Genomic DNA, 21,577 nt, shown 5'->3' on the forward strand with positions numbered 1-21,577 from the left:
GACGGACACCTACTCTAACAATCTCCCACTTGCACTAGAGCCAACTACCCATATGTTTCAAACCCATTGATTCGCGATGCTTTTCAAACAATGGTCCTGGTAAAGGCTTAGTTAGTGGATCAGCAACGTTATATGCGGAGGTGACTCTGTCTAACAAGACCTCTCCTCTTTCCACAATCTCCCGGATGATGTGGTATTTTCTCAGTACATGTTTGGATTTCTGATGAGACCTGGAGCAACTCCATAAAGAATAACGTCCAACTCTTGGACGAAATTCCTCATCCAAACACCCTCCTTTGCTGCATCTAATGCAACAAGTATTCGGCCTCAGTGGTGGAATCCGCATTGCTGTCATGCTTGGAACTCTTCCAACAGACATCAACACCATTGAACATTAATACAAACCTAGAGGTTGACTTTGAATCATCGATATCGCTTTGGAAGCTAGAGTCGGTATAGCCTTCCAATTTTAGTTCTCCACACCATAGACGATGAACACATTCTAAGTCGTTCTCAAGTACTTGAGGATATCTTTCACAACTTTCCAGTGTGGAAGACCGGGGTTCGATTGATATCTACTTGCAACACTCAGTGCAAATGCCACGTCAAGATGTATAGATATCATCGCATACATGATACTACCAATAGAAAATGCATATGAAATGCGTGTCATCGTCACTATCTCTGCATCAGTCTTGGGAGACGTGGACTTGGATAGGGACATGCCATGACACATTGGTAGGTGTCCTCTCTTGGACTCTTCCATCGAGAACCTCTTCACGATTTTATCAATGTATGTAGACTGGGTGGGAACAAGTTTCACCCAAATATTGCATTGAGAACTTACTCGCCAGCCATACTTTAGTTGACTGCAACATTCCTACATCATTTCCAATGAGTAGAATGTCATCAACATAAAGCACCAGGAATGTCACAGCACTCCCACTGACCTTCTTATACACATAGGGTTCCTGAGGATTTTTAGTAAAACCAAACTCTTTGATTGTACCGTCAAATCTGAGGTTCCAGCTCCTAGATGCATGCTTGAGACTATAAATAGATCTCTGAAGTTTGCATACCATATGCTCACTTTCGATGCATCAAATAACACTTCCTTGAAGGTCCTTAAATCACATCCATGGTCAGGCTCATCATGGCCTTCTTCTAGAATCATACTATACCTCATAGGTGGTCTCGAGACCCTCTCGGATCTCCTAGGAGCTTGTATCTTCTATCTTGGTTGTTTGGGTATGGGCTCTACAACCGTGGGTGTTTCTCGAACCTCTTCGGGTTTTATCATCTCTCATTTTCTATCCAATAGAAATTCCTTCTCCAAGTAGGTTGCATTTCTAGAAACAAACACCTTTGTTTATTTGGGATGATAGAAAAATATCCAACCAAATTCCTTGGATATCCCACGAAGTAGCATAAAATGGATCGATCATCCAATTTATCTCCCACTATCTGCTTCACATAAGCAGAGCACCCCCATATTCTAAGATAAGAATACTTAGGAAGCTTTCCCATCCATATCTCATATGGTGTATTATCAACTGCCTTTGAATGAAAATTTTTCAACAACAGTGCCGCTTTTTCAAGCGCATATCCCTAAAAGGATGGCGGCAACTCCGTGAACCCCATCATCGACCGAACCATGTCCATCAAAGTCCGATTACGACGTTCTGAAACACCATTCAACTGAGGTATAGCAGGCGGATTCCACTGCAAGAGAATCTCATTCTCCCTAAGATACTCTTGGAATTCAGCACTCAAGTACTCACCACCTCGATCCGATCGAAGTGTCTTGATGTTTCGTCCCAATTGTTTTTCTACTTCATTTCTGAATTTTTTGAACCTTTCAAAAGCTTCAGATTTGTATTTCATCAAACACACATACCCATACCTTGAGAAATCATCGGTAAATGTGATGAAGTAAGAATGTACACGCTTAGTGGTGATGCTAAGTGGACCGCACACATATGTATGGATCAAATTCAACTGTCCTTTGGCTCGCTCCACATGGCCCTTAAAGGAAATTTTGGTCATCTTTCCTTTTAGACAGGGTTCACAAGTAGTAAGAGAATTAATATCAGACATATCAAACATGTCTTCTCCCACTAGCTTGTTCATCCTTCTTAGAGAAATATGACCTAATCGAGCATGCCACAACTGTTTCGGATTCAGAGTATCTTGTTTTCGTTTGTGTGTTGTTGATATTGCTTGGACATTATTCAATGGAATATCTTTCAATTTTAAATTATAAAGATCATTTTCCAATTCGCTTGTACCAATTAAACATTCATTCTTGTAAATATTGCAAACACCTTTGCCAAATAAACAAGAATATCCTTCTTTATCAAGCATAGAAATGGAAACAATGTTTTTCACCAAATCTGATACATACAAAACATCTCTCAATACTAATTTAAAATCATTGTTCAATAATAAGTAAACATCTTCCATGGCTTTGGCAGCAACTATTGCTCCATTGCCCATCCTCAAGAAGGTCTCACCTTCCCTAAGCCTCTTACTTCTTTCCATCACCTGCAAATCATTATAGAGATGTGAGCCACAGTCGGTAACCAATACCCAAGAAGAAGAGTTAATTTTAATGTTTACTTCAATGTAGAACATACCCTTTCCAAAACCATTCTGGTCAAGATATTCCTTGCAATTACGCCTCCAATGTCCAGGCTTCTTGAAGTAATGACATACGTCACTAGTCTTTTCAGCCTTAACTAGTGTGGCTGCCACAACGGGACTCGGAGCTTGCCTCTTCAAGGGCACGTTCTTATTTGGAAGAAGAATAGAACGCTTCTTTCCCTTCCCACGTGGTCTTTTCTTCGCACCTGATGAAGAACCCACATAAAGTAACAACTTCTCTTTCTTGATTGTGGACTCATACGTAACAAGCATGTTAACCAACTCCTCAAGGGTCGGTTCCATCTTGTTCATGTTGAAGTTCACCACAAAAGAATCAAATGAGCTCGGTAGTGACAAGAGCAACACATCCGTGGTCAACTCTGCTGACAATACAAGATCCATGCCAACAAGCTTCTCCACAAGCCCAATCATCCTCACACCATGCTCATGGACCGAAGCCCCATCTCGCATGCGCAAAGTTATCAGCTCCTTGACTGTCGCATGTCTAAGTGGGCGTGTTTGCTCACCAAAGAGCTCTTTGAGATACAAATGAATGTCAGCAGCATGCTTTGCACCCTCAAAACGCCTCTGCAGCTCATCATTTATAGAAGTCTGCATATAACACTTAGCTCTCAAGTCATGGTCACACCAATCCTTGTATGCATGTAGCTCCTCAGGGCTACATCCAGTCGGAGCCTCAACAGGGGGCAACTTCTCAAGTGTATATGCAATCCTCTCCGAATTCAAGAAGATTTTCCGATTTCTTAGCCAATTGAGGTAATTTGGACCGGTCAGTACATGTTTTTTGAGAATTGCAGATAACGGATTGCGAATTGATGACATGTCAAAAACTTTTGTACTGAAAAATAATAATAGATAAATTTTAATGACTATTTTAAAATATTTAGTAAGATATAAAATATGGACTTTTACTTTATAAATTTTATGCTCCCACTGTTTTGACATTTTCACCACCCTCTAGTGAATAACGGGAAACTCCTTTCTTCAGTAGGTACGTAAGGTCATATTAGTCAATCATGATCCTGAAAAATATCAGCCAATCACAATTCCTAAAAGGTAGTTTCCAATTGCATCTCCATGCAACCCTTACGTAAACTTTTGTCTCACGCTTGATTAGGACCCAATAATATGACGTCGTTCATCTTTACGTGTCAAGCCTTACCCATCTATATTGAACCTTAATGGACGGACGCCATGAGTTCTCCAAATAATATGAGCCGAAATCATGGGAGTTCCACGTAGTTCATATCACCATGTCAATGAAAGTCACAGATTTCCGGCGTCCAAGCCCCTCCAATAATATGAGCCGAGCATTGACCGCGGGTAGCGTTCATCATGCATCCATTGTCGATGAAAGACATGAAAATTATAAACAAATTTATAATTCCCCTTTTAGGGCTTGATATAAATTTTGAATCTTATTCAAAATGAGGGTTTTTTAATTTTGAAATGATCTCATCAATAATTTTAAAAGCTCGCCATGTTTGGTTGCATGTTTGCCGGATTCATGCAACTTTGTTATTATAAAATAATAACGCACATACTCATTATTTATAATATATCATGTATATATTATAAACATTAAATTAACAAGGATGATCAATCACACCAATACTATTTGGCCCGTGTGAGACAAACACGGGCCCAGGTCCAATCCTAGGAAATGCACGAGATGCAAATGCAACAATTACATAAGCTTCCAATATTTACATGTCTTGGATCTTCATAAATCATCATGGGCCACCATCATCCAATCTTGATCTTTCACTATCAAATATTTTACATTAAAATATCCATGACAAATAAGGATAAATCTCATGGGGTGAGAACGGGCTATAAACCAAGCCTACTTGAATTTGATAATTATTACAATCCATTCAACATAAAATATCCTAGCATACACCTAACAAATTGGGCTTGGGCTTTTGATCATCCTTCATGCATAATATCACATATCATACACCATCAGTTAATTATCACAATAATCAATTGATCAAATATTATGTATCTTGGTCCAATCACTAACCTCCACAATTATAAATTAAATTAACAAAATAAACAAACACCTTTTTTTACTTTCCAATTAATTTATTTATAACCAAATTTCTTGTAAATCACCATTTACTATAAATAATCAAAGTCCCACTTTAATTATTTATTTCATGAGAAAATACATACTTTATAAAATTTCATTTTTCTCAAAAATTAAAATTTTAACAACTTAGGGCACTTGACACTTGGATATCCAAAAACACCTTTTGGAGACCTTAGTCTTCAAAGTCGTTGCCGAAGCTACGTCGCCGGATTTCGGTCAATTTTTTTTTTTTTTTTATAAAATGGGGCAGCCGACGGGCTGCCCTAACAGCGAGGGGCTGCCCAAAAAACGTCCCCAAAATTTTTTCAAAACAACCCCTAAGTTGATGGTAATAATTTTCTCATGCGGTTAAAAATTGACCTCAACATAATATTCAACAAATGCTACACAATAAAGAGCAACCTAGGCTCTAGATACCACTTGTAGGATCGGATCTCTTGTGCCCGGAAGCGCAAGGGAAGTTTAAAATTTTATATAAAAACAGAGCATATGTGTAGCATTCAAAATATTAAACATCCATAGGGTGTCTAAGATATTTTTACATATCAATCTCAAAAGATTGATTTATGGCTCCAACCAAGTTGTGAACAACTTAGCTCTTGAAAAGGTAGAAACAATCTACAAGCTTCTAAGGTTACACCTTGCTCAAAAATGGAACAAGTCTCCAAGAACACTCCTTGTTCGAAAATGGACTCCTTTCTTCAAATTAGGTCCACGACTAGTCAAACTAGATCCACTCTAAATATGCACTAGAATATTTAGAGCATTTTTCATTGAGATTTTCTTTGCCTTTTCTCCCAAGATGAAAGACAAAATTTGGAGAATTATTTGATGTAGTGTTCGGCCATTGTGAGAAAAATTGAGAGGAATATTGAGTGTATTGGTACTTAAAAAGTTTGTTATGACAAAAGACAAAGCATGCATGAAAAAAGTAAAAGCATGGATAGAAAAATGTGCACTTTGTCTTTAACCCTTCATATTCATTCTCTCTCATGTATTGTATATATTATATGTCAAACATATATATATATATATATATATATATATATATATATATATATATATATATATATAAACATGGAGTTTCTTTCACCTGTCCACCTATCATTCCCACCTATCATGCCCACCAATGACGTGACATTATTCTATTGGACCTAAAATTTATCACATCTTTATCACATCCAATAAAATAGTGCCACATCATTGGTAGACATGGTAATGGGCATGATAGGTGGGCAACTGAAAGAAACTATATAAACATGGCCCATGAACTTTTTAATCAATTAATTAAATCCAACTTGAACTCATTCAAGCCCACTAGTATAATAATTATTCAACACTATTTCTATTTGGGCTCTACAAGACCCAATAGTGTTTAATTAATTCAACACTTGAATTAATTTAATTATTTGGACTCTACAAGGCCCACTAGTGTTTTATTAATTCAACGCTTGAATTAATTTAATTAAGTTCATAATAATAATTTCAAAAATCACCATTTTCAAAATTAATTATTTTATTCAAGTCAACTTTTAATCTTGGAACATATTCACAAATTAAAAGTTACTTTTCCATTGATTCTCCTTTAGAAGTCATACTTCTAATTTATTTCACTTATAAACTCCTTTATAAGTTGTTCAACACATTGAACTAGTTTTATTCTCAACGGGATCTAGAAAGCTAGTACTTGTATGACCCTCAATGGTTTAATGATACAACTAGCAGTGGGTTCACATCTCCATGTGATTCGGGATCAACAAGTCCTTTATATGAGCATACCCCATATAGCTCCATTCTTATTTATCCACTCATTGATAATAAGAACGTCAGAAAATTCAAGTCTGATACTACCCAACCAATCATGTTAAACATCTAGCAGCGTCGCTTACATGACTCCCTAGGTATCAAATGATAGTGCCTGCAAGAACCAATCAATTATGGTTAGCGTACAGTACGGTTTCTTCAACTCATATATCCCGACCGATTCGACAACCATTAGTTTATCGAGAGTTGTCAATGAATCGATAACTATGTGTCATGTCGTAGTTGCATCGAAGATGTAATTCAAGAAACCCCTTTCTTAATTACCACCAACTCTGATAAGAGATTTCAAGCTACATATGCATGAGATCACATAGGATATCAATACCCATAGGTAAGCGGTGAATCCCCGACTACAATGGATCGACTCCTATATGTTTTGACACAACACCCAACATTGCCACCTGATGACCACAGTTGAGTCGGTAAACAAGTCAAAGTGAAGCTCTAGCATATAGAGTCTCCATGTTATCCCGGGTCATAAGGACTAATGGTGTACAACCATAAACTATGACATTTTCACTCGATAAGTGAGAACCACTTGAAAATTCCTTTAGGGAGGGTTGTTCAGTGCACTCTACAAGGAGCACCTATTTGCATGCTTGGACATCACCATGTCCCCTACCAATGAAACGTGGTACTCACATTGCAAATACTAGTCTCAAGCTCAAGCGACCGTTATCTTTCTTTGTGGTGGCTGAATCAACTAGGAACAATTTAGAATATACAGTATTCCAAATATGGGTTTCATGATAATCATCACATGATCATCTCATTTTTGTTCTACTATTTGTATATTCAAGGTCTTTATCTATACAGCTAGAATATGTATACAGATAAAGGTGTGTCAAATTAAATAATGTCAAATATTATTAAAATAAATATTGTCATACAAGAGTTGTAGTAACCCGCATTTCTGATTAGTGATTAAATGAGTAATTAATTACGTGATCATGTTTAGATTAAGTAAAACATGATTAAGTAAGTACCTGTTGGGATAACGAACATCAGAAATGGATTCAGAACACTCAAATTAATTGAATTGGTTCAAAGAGGAGTTCGGACGATCCGAAATGGATCGGAAGCTTCGTGCCAGGATCGGAGGCTCCGATCGAGATCGGAAGCTCCGTCGGCGAGATCGGAAGCTCCGATCGGACTCAGTGTACACGTCATCGGTTACTTCAGCAAGGTGACTTCATGGCTAACGTAATATCGGGCGATCGGAAGCTCCGAAGGGGCGATCGGAAGTTCCGAACTGGGTTCGGAGGTTCCGAACGTCGCCTATAAATATAGGGTTCGAGATGCTCATTTCTCACACCAATTCCCTCTCTTCTCTCTCGATTCATAAGCCTTCTAACTCAGATCTAGGGAGATCTAGGCATCCTACGGGAAATCTGGAAGTGGCTTAGTGATCTAGACGTCGTCACGGAGCTACGGCCTAGTTTTGAGGCTATCGTCAGCAAAGGGCTAACGACGGACGCAGGTATAGCTTTGGCATCCTAAAAATATTTAGGAGTATGCAATAGCTTAGTTAAGGCTTTTAGAGCTTAATTGTTGATGCATGGATATTTGCATTGTAGTAGCTAGTAGACTGGACTAGTAGGCTTGGAGTCTAGACCAGCAGAGCTAGGTTTGACCAGCAGTGTAAGAGGTACGTAAGTACTGACCGAGATAGCCGACATGATATATTTGCTTATATGTTGCATGAGTATGTGCTATATGTTTTATCATGTTTTAGCATGTTTTACCGCCTTAGCACATACATGATTTTACGTGTGACTGCATCCGGAGAGATGTGAGTCATTGACAGTCTCCATAGGGAACGATGATCTCATTTTGGACTCGAGTCAGGTATGACAGTTTCCATATGAGGCTTGTATCCTGTTTTGGATTCGGGTCAGGATGGGGTTGGCTCAGCCCTGATATGGAATATACGAGTACCCCGCGGAGTAGCTCTCTAGCCGGTACTATATATTCCCGGCGCCATGAGCAAGTGTTTTCACTTGAGTTTTAAATCATCTGTGTGCGCATATTTGTATTTATATCATTGCTTCGTATTGAGCGTTCTAGCTCACGCCCCTGTGTTTGGGTATTGTGTACCTTGTGGCGGGGCAGGTTTGAGGCTGGACGGTCCAGGCGGCTCCCAGCAGGATTGAGAGTTAGGGAGAGTCCAAGGTTGTAGAGGGTAGGGATTTATTTACCCTGAACCTTCGATTTTGTTGTATAAACAGTATTTTATACACTTGTGATAGCGTCGGTTGTATTCTGCCGATTGGATTTGTTGTATTTTAATTATCCGCACTTTACGCTTTAAGCTTTTATTGCGTGCGCTTTTACTATAACTCTGATTAGATAGTGGATCCGGGTTGGGTCACTACATTTTTGGTATCAGAGCGACGCATTGCACTGGGAATATCGTAAAGCGGATTAAGTAATTATCTGTTCTTATGTAACAGATGGCAGATTACGACGAGAGTCACGGTAGCGTAGACGGCGGTCGTTGGGGCGATCCAGATGATCGTAGACGTCGGGGACAGCCCAAGGAGCGCAGGCGAGTCAGCATGCGTAGGTTTAAGGAAGTTAGCCCGAAGCCTTTGACGGGGGGTGAGACAGCTGAAGAGGCGGAGGATTGGATGGAGAGGATGGAGCAGTGCTTCCAGGAATTCCGTTGCACGGCTGAGGATAGGATGGAGATTCTTGCCTTTATGCTTGAGGGCAGAGCGAGGAAGTGGTGGAGATCTACTTCCGCACCGTTCATAGCAGCTAGAGGTGCAGCTACTTGGGTTGAGTTCCGGACTGCCTATCAGAGATTTTATTTTCCTCCAGCTCTTCGTCAGGCGAAAGCCAGCGAGTTGTTGAGTTTGCGATAGGGGACGATGACGATCGAGGAGTACCAGCAGAAGTTCTTTGATCTGCTACCCTTTTGTCCTCATATTGCTGATAGTTCTATGGCGAAGTTTGACCATTTCCTTTAGGGTTTGAATCCTTACATTCATCGGATGGTTGCTGTGGGCGGCGTTGGGACTTATGAGGATTTGGTGGACCGTTGTCGCCAGGCCGAGGATAGTATTCGGAGGAACAGGGGACTTTATTCTTCTTCTTCCAGGCCAGCGAGCTCTAGTCCTTTGGGTCCGAGAGGACAGTCCTTCAAGAAGCCAGGAGGTACTTCTTCTTCTTCCTCTGGATCTGGTGGAGTGCATCGTTTTGGTGGACAGAGACCGAACTGGTGTACTCAGTGCCGACGCAGATATCCGCCAGGGCAGTGTGGTCGATCGGCCACTGCATGTTTCCAGTGTGGCCAGGAGGGTCACATTAAGAGATATTGTCCTATGCTGATTGGGGCAGCGAGTGGTTCTGGAGGTTCTCAGGCATCTGTTCAGCCACCTCAGTACCAGCAGCCACCTTTCCAGCAGCAGTTTTCACAGCAGCGCCAGCATCCGCAGCAGTCTCAGAGACAACCTACTCAGACTCCTTCTCGGGGTCATTCTTCGTTGAGACCACGTACCCAGGGTCAGGTCTTTGCGCTTAACCAGGAGCAGGCAGAGGCTGACAGAAATCGGATGATTGCAGGTATCTGTAGTTTATGTGGTTTTCCTGCATATGTTTTAATTGATACCGGTGCATCACATTCTTTTGTCTCAGCACGTTTCGCTAAGAAGTATAGATTGCCATTTATTCCTTTAGACGTGTTGCTAGTGGTTTCTACTCCTATGGGGAGCGAGGTTTTAGCCAAGCGTCTAGTTGGGGGTTGTGTTTTGGATTTTGAGGGACATCAGCTTAGTGCTAACCTAATGATTCTAGCGATGGAGGATTTCGATTGCATCATTGGGATAGATCTATTGACTACCTACCGAGCGATAGTGGATTGCTATCAGAGGTTTGTTCAGTTTCGTCCAGAGGATGACGAGTCATGGTATTTCTATGGTGAGGGAGCGCGACCCCCGATGCCAGTAGTTTCAGCTCTGAAGGCCCGACGTGCTTTAGAGTCTGGCGGGGAAGGCTACCTTATCTACGCCATTGACGCATCCTTAGGAGAGCCAGATATCCAAGAGATACCAGTGGTTCGTGAATTTCCAGATGTGTTTCCGGAGGAGATTCCAGGATTGCCACCAGTAAGGGAGATTGAGTTTGGCATTGAGTTAGTGCCAGGAACTACACCGATTTCCAGGACTCCTTACCGATTGGCACCGTCAGAAATGAAAGTGCTGCAGAAGCAATTGTAAGATCTTCTTGATAAGGGTTATATTAGACCTAGTGTTTCTCCATGGGGAGCCCCAGTACTGTTTGTCAAGAAGAAGGATGGTTCGATGCGGTTGTGTATTGACTACCGTCAGTTGAATCAGGTGACAGTGAAGAATAAGTATCCTCTTCCGCGGATAGATGATCTCTTTGATCAGTTGCAGGGTACTTCTATCTATTCGAAGATTGATCTTCGGTCTGGGTATCATCAGTTGCGAGTTCGACAGGAGGACATTCCTAAGATAGCATTTCGTACGCGGTATGGACAGTATGAGTTTCTAGTGATGCCGTTTGGGTTGACGAATGCTCCAGCTGTTTTTATGGATCTGATGAACAGAGTTTTCCGCGACTTTCTGGATAAGTTCGTGGTGGTGTTCATGGATGACATTTTGGTGTATTCTTGCAGCATGGATGAGCATGCCTACCATCTCTATACTGTACTCCAGGTCTTGAGGGAGAGACAGTTGTACGCAAAGCTGAGTAAGTGTGACTTCTGGATTGATCGAGTTGTGTTCCTTGGTCATGTCATTTCTCAAGATGGCGTATCTGTTGATCCTAGCAAGACAAAGGCTATTTTGAATTGGTCGCGTCCGACTACAGCTTCTGAGATTCGTAGTTTCCTTGGTTTAGCAGGATACTATCGTCGTTTTGTGGAGAATTTCTCTCAGATAGCTAAGCCTTTGACTCAGTTGACGAAGAAATACGTTTCTTTTGTTTGGTCTGATGCTTGTGAAGACAGTTTTTGTAAGTTGAGACGTCGTCTGACGACAACTCCAGTTCTTGCTTTACCGTCTGGATCAAGTGGTTTTGTAGTCTTCACTGATGCTTCTCTCCAGGGTTTGGGGTGTGTGTTGACTCAGAATGGCCATGTGATTGCTTATGCATCCAGACAGTTGAAGATTCACGAGTAGAACTATCCCGTACATTATTTAGAGCTTGCAGCCATTGTCTTTGCTCTTAAGATATGGCGTCACTATTTGTACGGAGAACGATTTGAGATCTTCACCGATCATAAGAGTTTGAAGTATCTGTTTACCCAGGCTGAGTTGAACATGCGGCAGCGTCATTGGATGGATCTGTTGAAGGATTACGATTGTGAGATCAAGTACCATCTAGGTTCTTCTAACCCCGTTGCTGATGCGCTTAGTCGCAAAGTTTATGTGAGTTTCCTTCGTACCAGTTCGGTTTCGGGGGCAGTGGAGGAGTGTTGTTCTTTGGGATTCACGTTCCGTCATAAGAAAGAACAACAGGGATTCGTGTCTCTTCTGTGCTTGCAGAGCCAGCGCTATACAGATGATTCCGGGAAGCTCAGAATTCTGATCTGAAGACTCAGAAGTTGGCCCGGCTGGCTGAAGGTGATAATACTTCTGGTTTTCATCTGCAAGGAGACGGTCTGTTGTGTCTTTCTGGTCGAGTTGTGGTACCCGAGGATTCTACTTTGAGGGATGAGAATCTTATTGCAAGCTCACCGCAGTCGATTCTCTGTACACCCAGGCAGCATGAAGATGTATAAGGATCTTCGCACTCGATTTTGGTGGAAAGGGATGAAGCGCAGCGTTTATCAGTTCGTATCCCGATCCCTTGTGTGTCAACAAGTCAAGGCAGAGTTTAGACGACTCGGAGGGTTACTTCACAGCCTAGAGATTCCTGAATGGAAGTGGGAGCATGTGACGATGGACATTGTCACCCACTTGCCTATGTCTTCCAGGAATTGTGATGCTATTTGGGTTGTCGTGGATCGGTTGTCGAAGTCAGCGCATTTTCTTCCCTATAACCGCGATTACACCTTTGATAGGATGGCACAATTGTATGTGCGGGAGATTGTGCGATTGCATGGGATTCCGTTGAGCATTGTCAGCGATAGAGATCCGAGGTTCACCTCGAGATTTTGGGGTAGTTTCCAGCGAGCCCTTGGTATTACTTTGAGCTTGAGTACGGCTTATCATCCAGAGACTGATGGACAATCGGAGAGGACTATCTGTACTCTAGAGGATATGCTTCGCGCGGCGGAGATGGATTTTGGTCCAGCGTGGCATGATCATTTACCATTGGTGGAGTTCGCCTACAACAATAGTTTTCATCGCAGCATTGGCATGGCACCATTTGAGGCTCTTTATGGACGTCGTTTTTGTACACCTTTATTTTGGGACGAGGTTGGCGAGCGTCAGGTTGAGGGTCCTCAGATGATTCAGCAGATGATTGATGCAGTAGAGTTGATCCGACGCAGGGTTAAGGCAGCCCAGGATCGACAGGCTAGCTACGCGAACACTCACTGCAGGCCACTTCATTTTGAGGTAGGGGAATATGTTTTCTTGCGTGTGTCACCTTTTCGGAAGGTGATGAGGTTTGGCCGCAAGGGTAAGCTGACACCTAGATTTATTGGTCCTTTCAAGATTCTCGAGAAGGTTGGGGATGTTGCTTATCGTCTGGCCTTGCCACCCAATCTTTCGGAGATCCACAATGTGTTCCACGTGTCCTTGTTGAGGCAGTATGTGGCGGACGAGTCGCATATTTTGCATCCGACCGAGGTAAAGGTAGATCGGGATCTATCGTATGTGGAGAAACCCCTGCGGATTCTTGACAGGAAGGACAAGGTACTTCGTAACAAGCATATACCGTTGGTGATGGTACAGTGGCAATGTAGAGGGACAGAGGAAGATACTTGGGAGTTAGAGAGTCGGATGTTAGCCGAGCACCCCGAGTTATTTTGAGACTTTGTACTTCTTTGTATCGAGTTGGTGCTTATCATAAAGAACATTTGGTTGGCTATTTATGTTTTCCTCTAAGACTTAAATTTCGAGGACGAAATTTCTTAAGTGAGGGAGAATGTAGTAACTCGCATTTCTGATTAGTGATTAAATGAGTAATTAATCACGTGATCATGTTTAGATTAAGTAAAACATGATTAAGTAAGTACCTGTTGGGATAACGAACATCAGAAATGGATTCAGAACACTCAAATTAATTGAATTTGTTCGAAGAGGAGTTCGGACGATCCGAAGTGGATCGGAAGCTCCGTGCCAGGATCGGAGGCTCCGATCGAGATCGGAAGCTCCGTCGGCGAGATCGGAAGCTCCGATCGGACTCAGTGTACACGTCATCGGTTACATCAGCAAGGTGACGTCATGGCTGACGTAATATCGGGCGATCGGAAGCTCCGAAGGGGCGATCGGAAGTTCCGATCGTGATCGGACGTTCCGAACTGGGTTCGGAGGTTCCGAACATCGCCTATAAATATAGGGTTCGAGATGCTCATTTCTCACACCAATTCCCTCTCTTCTCTCTCGATTCATAAGACTTCTAACTCAGATCTAGGGAGATCTAGGCATCCTACGGGAAATCCAGAAGTGGCTTAGTGATCTAGACGTCGTCGCAGAGCTACGACCTAGTTTTGAGGCTATCTTCAGCAAAGGGCTAACGACGGATGCAGGTATAGCTTTGGCATCCTAAAAATATTTAGGAGTATGCAATAGCTTAGTTAAGGCTTTTAGAGCTTAATTGTTGATGCATGGATATTTGCATTGTAGTAGCTAGTAGACTGGACTAGTAGGCTTGGAGTCTAGACCAGCAGAGCTAGGTTTGACGAGCAGTGTAAGAGGTACGTAAGTACTGACCGAGATAGCCGGCATGATATATTTGCTTATATGTTGCATGAGTATGTGCTATATGTTTTATCATGTTTTAGCATGTTTTACCGCCTTAGCACATACATGATTTTACGTGTGACTGCATCCGGAGAGATGTGAGTCATTGAAAGTCTCCATAGGGAACGATGATCTCATTTTGGACTCGAGTCAGGTATGACAGTTTCCATATGAGGCTTGTATCCTGTTTTGGATTCGGGTCAGGATGGGGTTGGCTCAGCCCTGATATGGAATATACGAGTACCCCGCGGAGTAGGTCTCTAGCCGGTACTGTATATTCCCGGCGCCATGAGCAAGTGTTTTCACTTGAGTTTTAAATCATCTGTGTGCGCATATTTGTATTTATATCATTGCTTCGTATTGAGCGTTCTAGCTCACGCCCCTGTGTTTGGGTATTGTGTACCTTGTGGCGGGGCAGGTTTGAGGCTGGACGGTCCAGGCGGCTCCCAGCAGGATTGAGAGTTAGGGAGAGTTCAAGGTTGTAGAGGGTAGGGATTTATTTATCCTGAACCTTCGATTTGGTTGTATAAACAGTATTTTATACACTTGTGATAACGTCGGTTGTATTCTGCCGATTGGATTTGTTGTATTTTAATTATCCACACTTTACGCTTTAAGCTTTTATTGCGTGCGCTTTTACTATAACTCTGATTAGATAGTGGATCCGGGTTGGGTCACTACAAGAGTTCTCTTAAGTACCATCGGCCCACACTTGGCTCGAAGGACACCTACTCTAACATTCATGTGTTTGGATGTGTAAGTTACGTTTTGAATAATAGAGATCATTTTGCTAAGTTTGATGCAAAAAGTGATAAATGTGTGTTCTTGGGATATTCATCAAATAGTCGAGCCTATAGGATGTTTAGCTTGAGAACTAGGACTATTTTTGAGTCGAGTTGTGGGGACCTCGGGCTAATATAAATTCTTATTGGGCAATTAATCTTAATGAATTTCAGACAAGAAAAAAAGCAATCAACATAAAAAAAAATTTAAGGTTGAACCCGAGCATGTCTCGCTCCTGCGCATGTTCATGCGCTCGAGCGAGCCCTCCTCGGGTTCAAGCCACAATGTGGCTCGCTCTAGCGCCCAATGCTGCGCTCGAGCGAGAGGAACTCTGCCCGAACTTCAAAAATTCTGCTTTTGCACTTCAGAAAATCTGCTATTACTGTCAAAGTAAGGATTTCTGATGTATTTCCACCTATAACAGCTCAAAATACATACAAGTGGAAGTAACAACACTCATACTCAATCTAAACATGCATTCTGGATTAACAACTACCGAACTTCAGGTACAAAAACTCAAGTTTTTACATCTATACAAATTTATATCTAACCTCTCAACAACTAAGTTCATACAAGTGTTTGATATCATATACACATTATAACATTAGTTTAAAACACAAGTTTGACAGCACTTCTACATCTTAACTCGAAGTCTCCACTTCTAATCTTTTCGTCTCGCTCTTTCACGGTCGCCTTTGACTCATTCCTGCCCCACCTATTTCCATGCACACATATAAACAAAGCAATAACCGGATAACTTCGGTGAGAATATAATTCCCAGTATAAACAACATAATCATGAATATACTTAAATGTAACTTAACATATAACATATCAAACAAGTCTTTAAGTAATAGAAACTCTTCTATAATAAGCTTAAAGCAATGCATGATTTCATATCGGTTATCAGTTCGATATCAGTTCTTTTGGGATCCTGGGGAAGAAGAATGCAACAAATCTCCCACCTACTCTTCCATTCGGGGTGGCGTTGAATTCTTATTCCCGGACTTTGGCCCACTATATTGAGCTTCAGCGATAGGAGTAGTTCTATCTCCTAGGCTCCTCAATATACGTCCAAACGTCCGTATTCTTTAGGCGAATCTTCATTCAAAATCTCAAAGGATTGTTGGCTTAATATGAATTTAACATAATCTAGAAGAATTCAAATAAGAACCAACATATCAATACAAGCTAGTTTAGCAAGTAAATCAATATACCAAGCAATCTCAAGTAGTCACATAAAGAAACAAGCAAGTATGTTGTTTTAGAGACACTCAAATGAATCTATCTTGAGTGTTAACTTCCCTCAACCTAAATGTTTTCTTATACCTTTATTTTTCTGATTTTCAAAGCTCCTCAAATCTGATAAGCTGCAATCACATAAGCTCTATCAAAATCTGCTCACAACTCAACTCAATCCTCAAGGCTAGAAGTCACAAACCTTGTTCTTTTCTTTCCCGGTTCGAAATATGGAATCCCGAGCTCGAAGGCCTTCACTAAAAATCTGAAATGAAATGTACACAAGATATTTATATCAGCAATCAACTCCAATCAAGCTCAGCTCAATCATATAACTTCAAACTCAACCATTTTCAAACCGACGTAACGGCAACAAAACCTGTAACCCAAACTCAACTCTATCAATTCTACCAATCTAATCTACTTCAAACACATCACATACCAGCAATATATCACCATATATCAGCAAAATCAGAAGCATAGGGTCAAATATAACTTCTGAAAAATCATAACAAATTCATACGGCACTCGTTCTTCGATCCGACTTTGATATAAAAATACAAATAATCTCAAAAACGAATATACATTATCAAATTCTGAGTTCTTCAACATCTCAATTTCAAAATATTCTGAATCAATATAATATTTACATCACTTCGTAGCTCTTGAAGAGAGGATCGCAAAACTATGCTCGGATTAAAAATCGGATTGTCGGATCTTGAGATATCTAAGATTAAAAATGAAATTTGAAGTTGAAATATGAAATATGAAGGGGTCTCGATTTATTGCTGCTAAAATCTGATCTGAAACATACATATTACACGTTGATATACATAGCAATACATGCGTCCCACTAAAAATATCAAAATTGCACTTTGACCCCTGAAGTCTTGCTTATTTGCAATTCAGTCCTCTGTCAATCTTTTTAATTCAATTTCAATCCTAATAATTTAAGAATATTAGAATTTAAATCTAAACTCCAAATTCTCAAATTAAATATTCTTGGATTAAAATTAAATAATCTTAGGCCTTACAATTCTCCCCCTCTAAGATATGATTTCGTCTTCGAAATCGCATGCAATCTGTACGCATATAATATAAATAAATAACAAAAATACTGAATAAGAACTCACATCAGTGAAATAGCTCAGGAAATCTCTGTCTCATATCTGACTCGACTTCCCAGGTAGTTTCTTCAACTCCATGACGACTCCACTGAACTTTCACTAGCGGAATGGTATTGTTTCTGAGTTGCTTTTCCTTTTGATCCAGTATCTGTATCGGCTTCTCAAAATAGCTCAATGTATCGTCAAGTTCAGCCTCGTCTGGCTGAAGTACGTGAGAAAAATTAGGCTGATACTTCCGCAGCATAGAAACATGAAAGACATCATGTATCCCAAAAAGAGCTGGAGGAAGAGCAATTCGATAGGCAAGATCGTCTATCTTCTCGAGAATCTCGTAAGGACCGATAAATCTTGGAGACAACTTCCCTTTCTTGACAAATCTGACAGTGCCTCTGAAAGGATAAATTTTCAAAAACACTTTGTCTCCCTGTTCAAAACACAAAGTTCTGCGTCTGACATTTTCATACTTGGCATGTCTATATTGAGTTGTCTTCGTTCTCTTCTAAATAAGCCTCACTTTATCTGTCATCTCTTGAATCATATTTGGCCCAATATCATGTGCCTTTGAGATATCATCCCAGTAAAGAGGAGATCTGCACTTCTTTCTATACAATGATTCAAATGGAGTCATCTCGATACTAGTGCCAAAATCTAGCACTACAACTCTCAGCATATCCTCAAGTGTTTGGATAATCCGCTCTAACTGTCCGTCTATCTGAGGATGATATGCAGTTGTAGCGACCCAACCCGGATCCACTACCTAATCAGAGTTAAGAGCATAATTAAGCATGCATTAAAATAAATCACTGCGGAAGTCTTAAATAAAAGCAGACCGGCAGAATACAACCGGTTAAACAAATTTGATTATACAACCCAATCGAATAAAAAAGCCTAAAGGGCAAGACCTACAGCTAATCCTGCTGTCTTCATTGGTCACTGGCTACTTCAAGCTCCTGGTGATCAATCCTGCACCTACACCTGCCCCGTCGAATGGGGTATCCAGATACACAGAAAAGACTGGACGTGAGCTCTAAGCTCAATACAAAAGAAATGATATATAAAATATATGCAGCACATAAGTGTATTTAAAACGAGAGTAAAACAGTACTCAGAGGCTCCATGAATATACTGGGCAATATCGGGTAGAAAATATGTGGTGCCGCTCCTATATTCACCTATCAACTATAGCATCTCCTCCACCATCGTGGTCGCTCCTAGTGATAGCAAAACTAGGGGCTGAGTGTCCCCAGACACGAATCCACAGGAAGTAACGCCACACTGATGGAAACTGCCAATAACTCACATCATACCAGATGCAGTCAAGCGTAAAAACATGCATGTGCTAAAGCCAAAAAACATGGTAAAACAAGTAGCACATACTCATGTAAAACATACAATATATATCATGTTGGCCATCTTAGTCAGTACTTACGTACCTTACTACAGGCAGTCCTAGCAGTCCCACTCTAGGTTCCAAGCCTAACATCAACTCTACAATGCAAATACCCATGCATCATTAATTAAGCTCTAAAAGCCTTAACTAAGCTATTGCATACTCCTAAATAATTTAAGGAGACCATAGCTATACCTGCGTCCGTCGTCAGCCCACTGATGGCGACTATCCCGCAACTAGGGGCACACCCCTGCTGCAGCTCCACAGCCTTGAGCACGGCTCCACTACACGAGCACTGCTCCGCTACTATGTCAGACACTGTCTGACTATGCTAGAATATTTTCCCTACTCCAACTCTAAAATAAGAGTACCCAAAGCCCTAAAATAGAGCCACGTGGACAAAGGAGAGGATTTCGGAATTTGCACGAATGAGGAGCTCGGACCTCATATTTATAGAACACGTTCGGATCGTCTGAACTAGCCTTCGGAGCATCCGAACTGCTTCGGGCTGTCCGATCATCTCATCGGATCATCCGTTCTCCGCCACGTGTCAATCCAATCGCATGCAACCATGCACCTATCCCGAACACTGTTCGGATAGTCCGATCTCGCCCTTCGGGTCGTCTGAACCCTGTCCGGATGATGTCATCGATGACATATAATTTGGGACAGCTGGCTGGGCTATAGTTCGGATCGTCCGAACCCACTTCGGATCGTCCGAAGTCTTCAAAGCCTTCGAAGCCTGCCTCCGCCCATGTTCGGATCCTCTGAATCCTAGTTCGGATCGTCCGAACCTTCCGAACCTTACCCACCATTTTTGAGTGTCCTGAATCCATTTCTGAACTCCGTTAACCCATTTGGAATTTCCTTAATCATGTTTTACTTAACCTAAACATGTTACATGATTAATTATGCATTAATCGTTAATTTAGGATACGGGTTACTACATTATCCCCCCCTTAAAAGATTTCGTCCTCGAAATCTAGGGTAAAATCTCGAGAACGTATTAAAAATACTTGCCTGAGTGTCTGGTCAAAATAGCTTCCGACAAACTCAGACTCTTGTCAAATTCCCTGTAAGCATCCATTAATGCTGCACCACATTAATATTCTTCCAATTGAAGATTATTGCGCTACTGGTCGACAGTCGAACTCCTCTAGCGCTAGTGTGTCACAACACTGATACATCTTCCATTCTGACTATGATCTCACTACCCACGAAGGATACAAACACCCGCTTAATCGAGATCATCATCCCAAGTAAAAGTCTTAAACTGACGAAGAACAAGTCAAAACCTGACTGGTTTACGACATTCATCGAATTACTAACCGAAACTCGATCTAACCATCTAATGGTTCCAAACGTTATCGGTGCTCAACACCTCTAGTCAGGAAACACGAATCTCATCACTGTGTTGACACAACAAAGCCCGAATTTCTTCTCAAGAGAATCTTGTTGACCCAAAGCTATACTCCAACATAACTGCTTAACGTGATTCCAAACTGGTCATCTATCCCATGCTCCACCGAAGCGAACGAGCTTCCTAAGCGATTACTGGGAACTCAGACCATCCAGTCTAGTACCAATCACAGTTCATGTTTCTTAGTATAACTCAACACCGTGCCCTGATGAAAACTATCATCGCTTACCGATAATGACACTAAGTCATCTTCTAACCATCGGCCTCAGAAGTCACGCATACATTGCAATAGAAGTTATCACACCTCTGATGATCTACATCATCTCGACCATAGGTTATTCACCCACGAATTCAATCGATAGACATCCTCCTGATTGTTATACATACTTGCAATCACTGTACGCTCATCAAGACTAAGGCAAGCTCCCACCAATATGCTCGACTGGGACATTTCACAGTACACAGACATATGGAAATGCTTCCTGTTCCGTCTCGACACCCGATAGTTACATGCGTCTGATATAACTCAACTCGGAGTCTCTGATGATACCATCATCACTCATCCCAACTTCCCAAGGTTGAACATAAAGATCCTGGAAACTAAATCCCAATGGATTCTCAAAAATCAAATCGCTCCTTTGCTGAAAACATCAGCCTTAGCGCTAAAAGGACTAATTCATCTATTCTCTAGTCACTCCGTGAAAACACTTATGCTCGAAGTAACTTGTCACACAAAACGCTCCTGATTGTCGTTCATTGCTAAAACGCAATATTCTTGACAAACAGTCTGCATGGATGTGACTTACTGACTCGAAAGAACAAATTCGATCCGTCCCGATATTCGAGTCAAAAGACAAACCTCGTTGGCTACTAAGTCGATCAACGGCTGTCTCGATCATCTCAATGATCTCACGCACTATACACTAGAAATTAGTGACACACTCTGCTGGACCTTGAGAACTAGATCCCCAGCTAATGTTACACCTCACGATCAGTCAACTGATGTCCATACGAGTACACAATTCTCATTGGATCTCAAACACAACGGTATACTAAGACATCATCACACCAACACTGTCCTGGGAACTACCAATTCATTCGCTTGTTTCTCCTGTCAAGTTAACACCTAACTTTACCATACAAGTCAATTGAAATC

The 21,577-nt window shown here is 41.3% G+C and overlaps 1 protein-coding gene across 1 annotated transcript; it reads right to left on the reverse strand.

The window, feature by feature from the left end:
• Nucleotides 1-861: 861 nt before the first annotated feature.
• On the reverse strand, nucleotides 862-3,261 carry LOC140875819 (uncharacterized). The gene is made up of 4 exons (XM_073279617.1): nucleotides 2,923-3,261; nucleotides 2,455-2,544; nucleotides 1,904-2,025; nucleotides 862-880 (listed from the first exon to the last, which is right to left on the reverse strand). Exons 1-4 carry the CDS (start codon nucleotides 3,259-3,261, stop codon nucleotides 862-864), a joined length of 570 nt encoding a protein of 189 aa, XP_073135718.1.
• Between the last annotated feature and the right edge of the window lie 18,316 nt (nucleotides 3,262-21,577).

This window comes from Henckelia pumila, chromosome 1 (genome assembly GCF_033568475.1).
Source record: "Henckelia pumila isolate YLH828 chromosome 1, ASM3356847v2, whole genome shotgun sequence".
NCBI lineage: Eukaryota > Viridiplantae > Streptophyta > Magnoliopsida > Lamiales > Gesneriaceae > Henckelia > Henckelia pumila.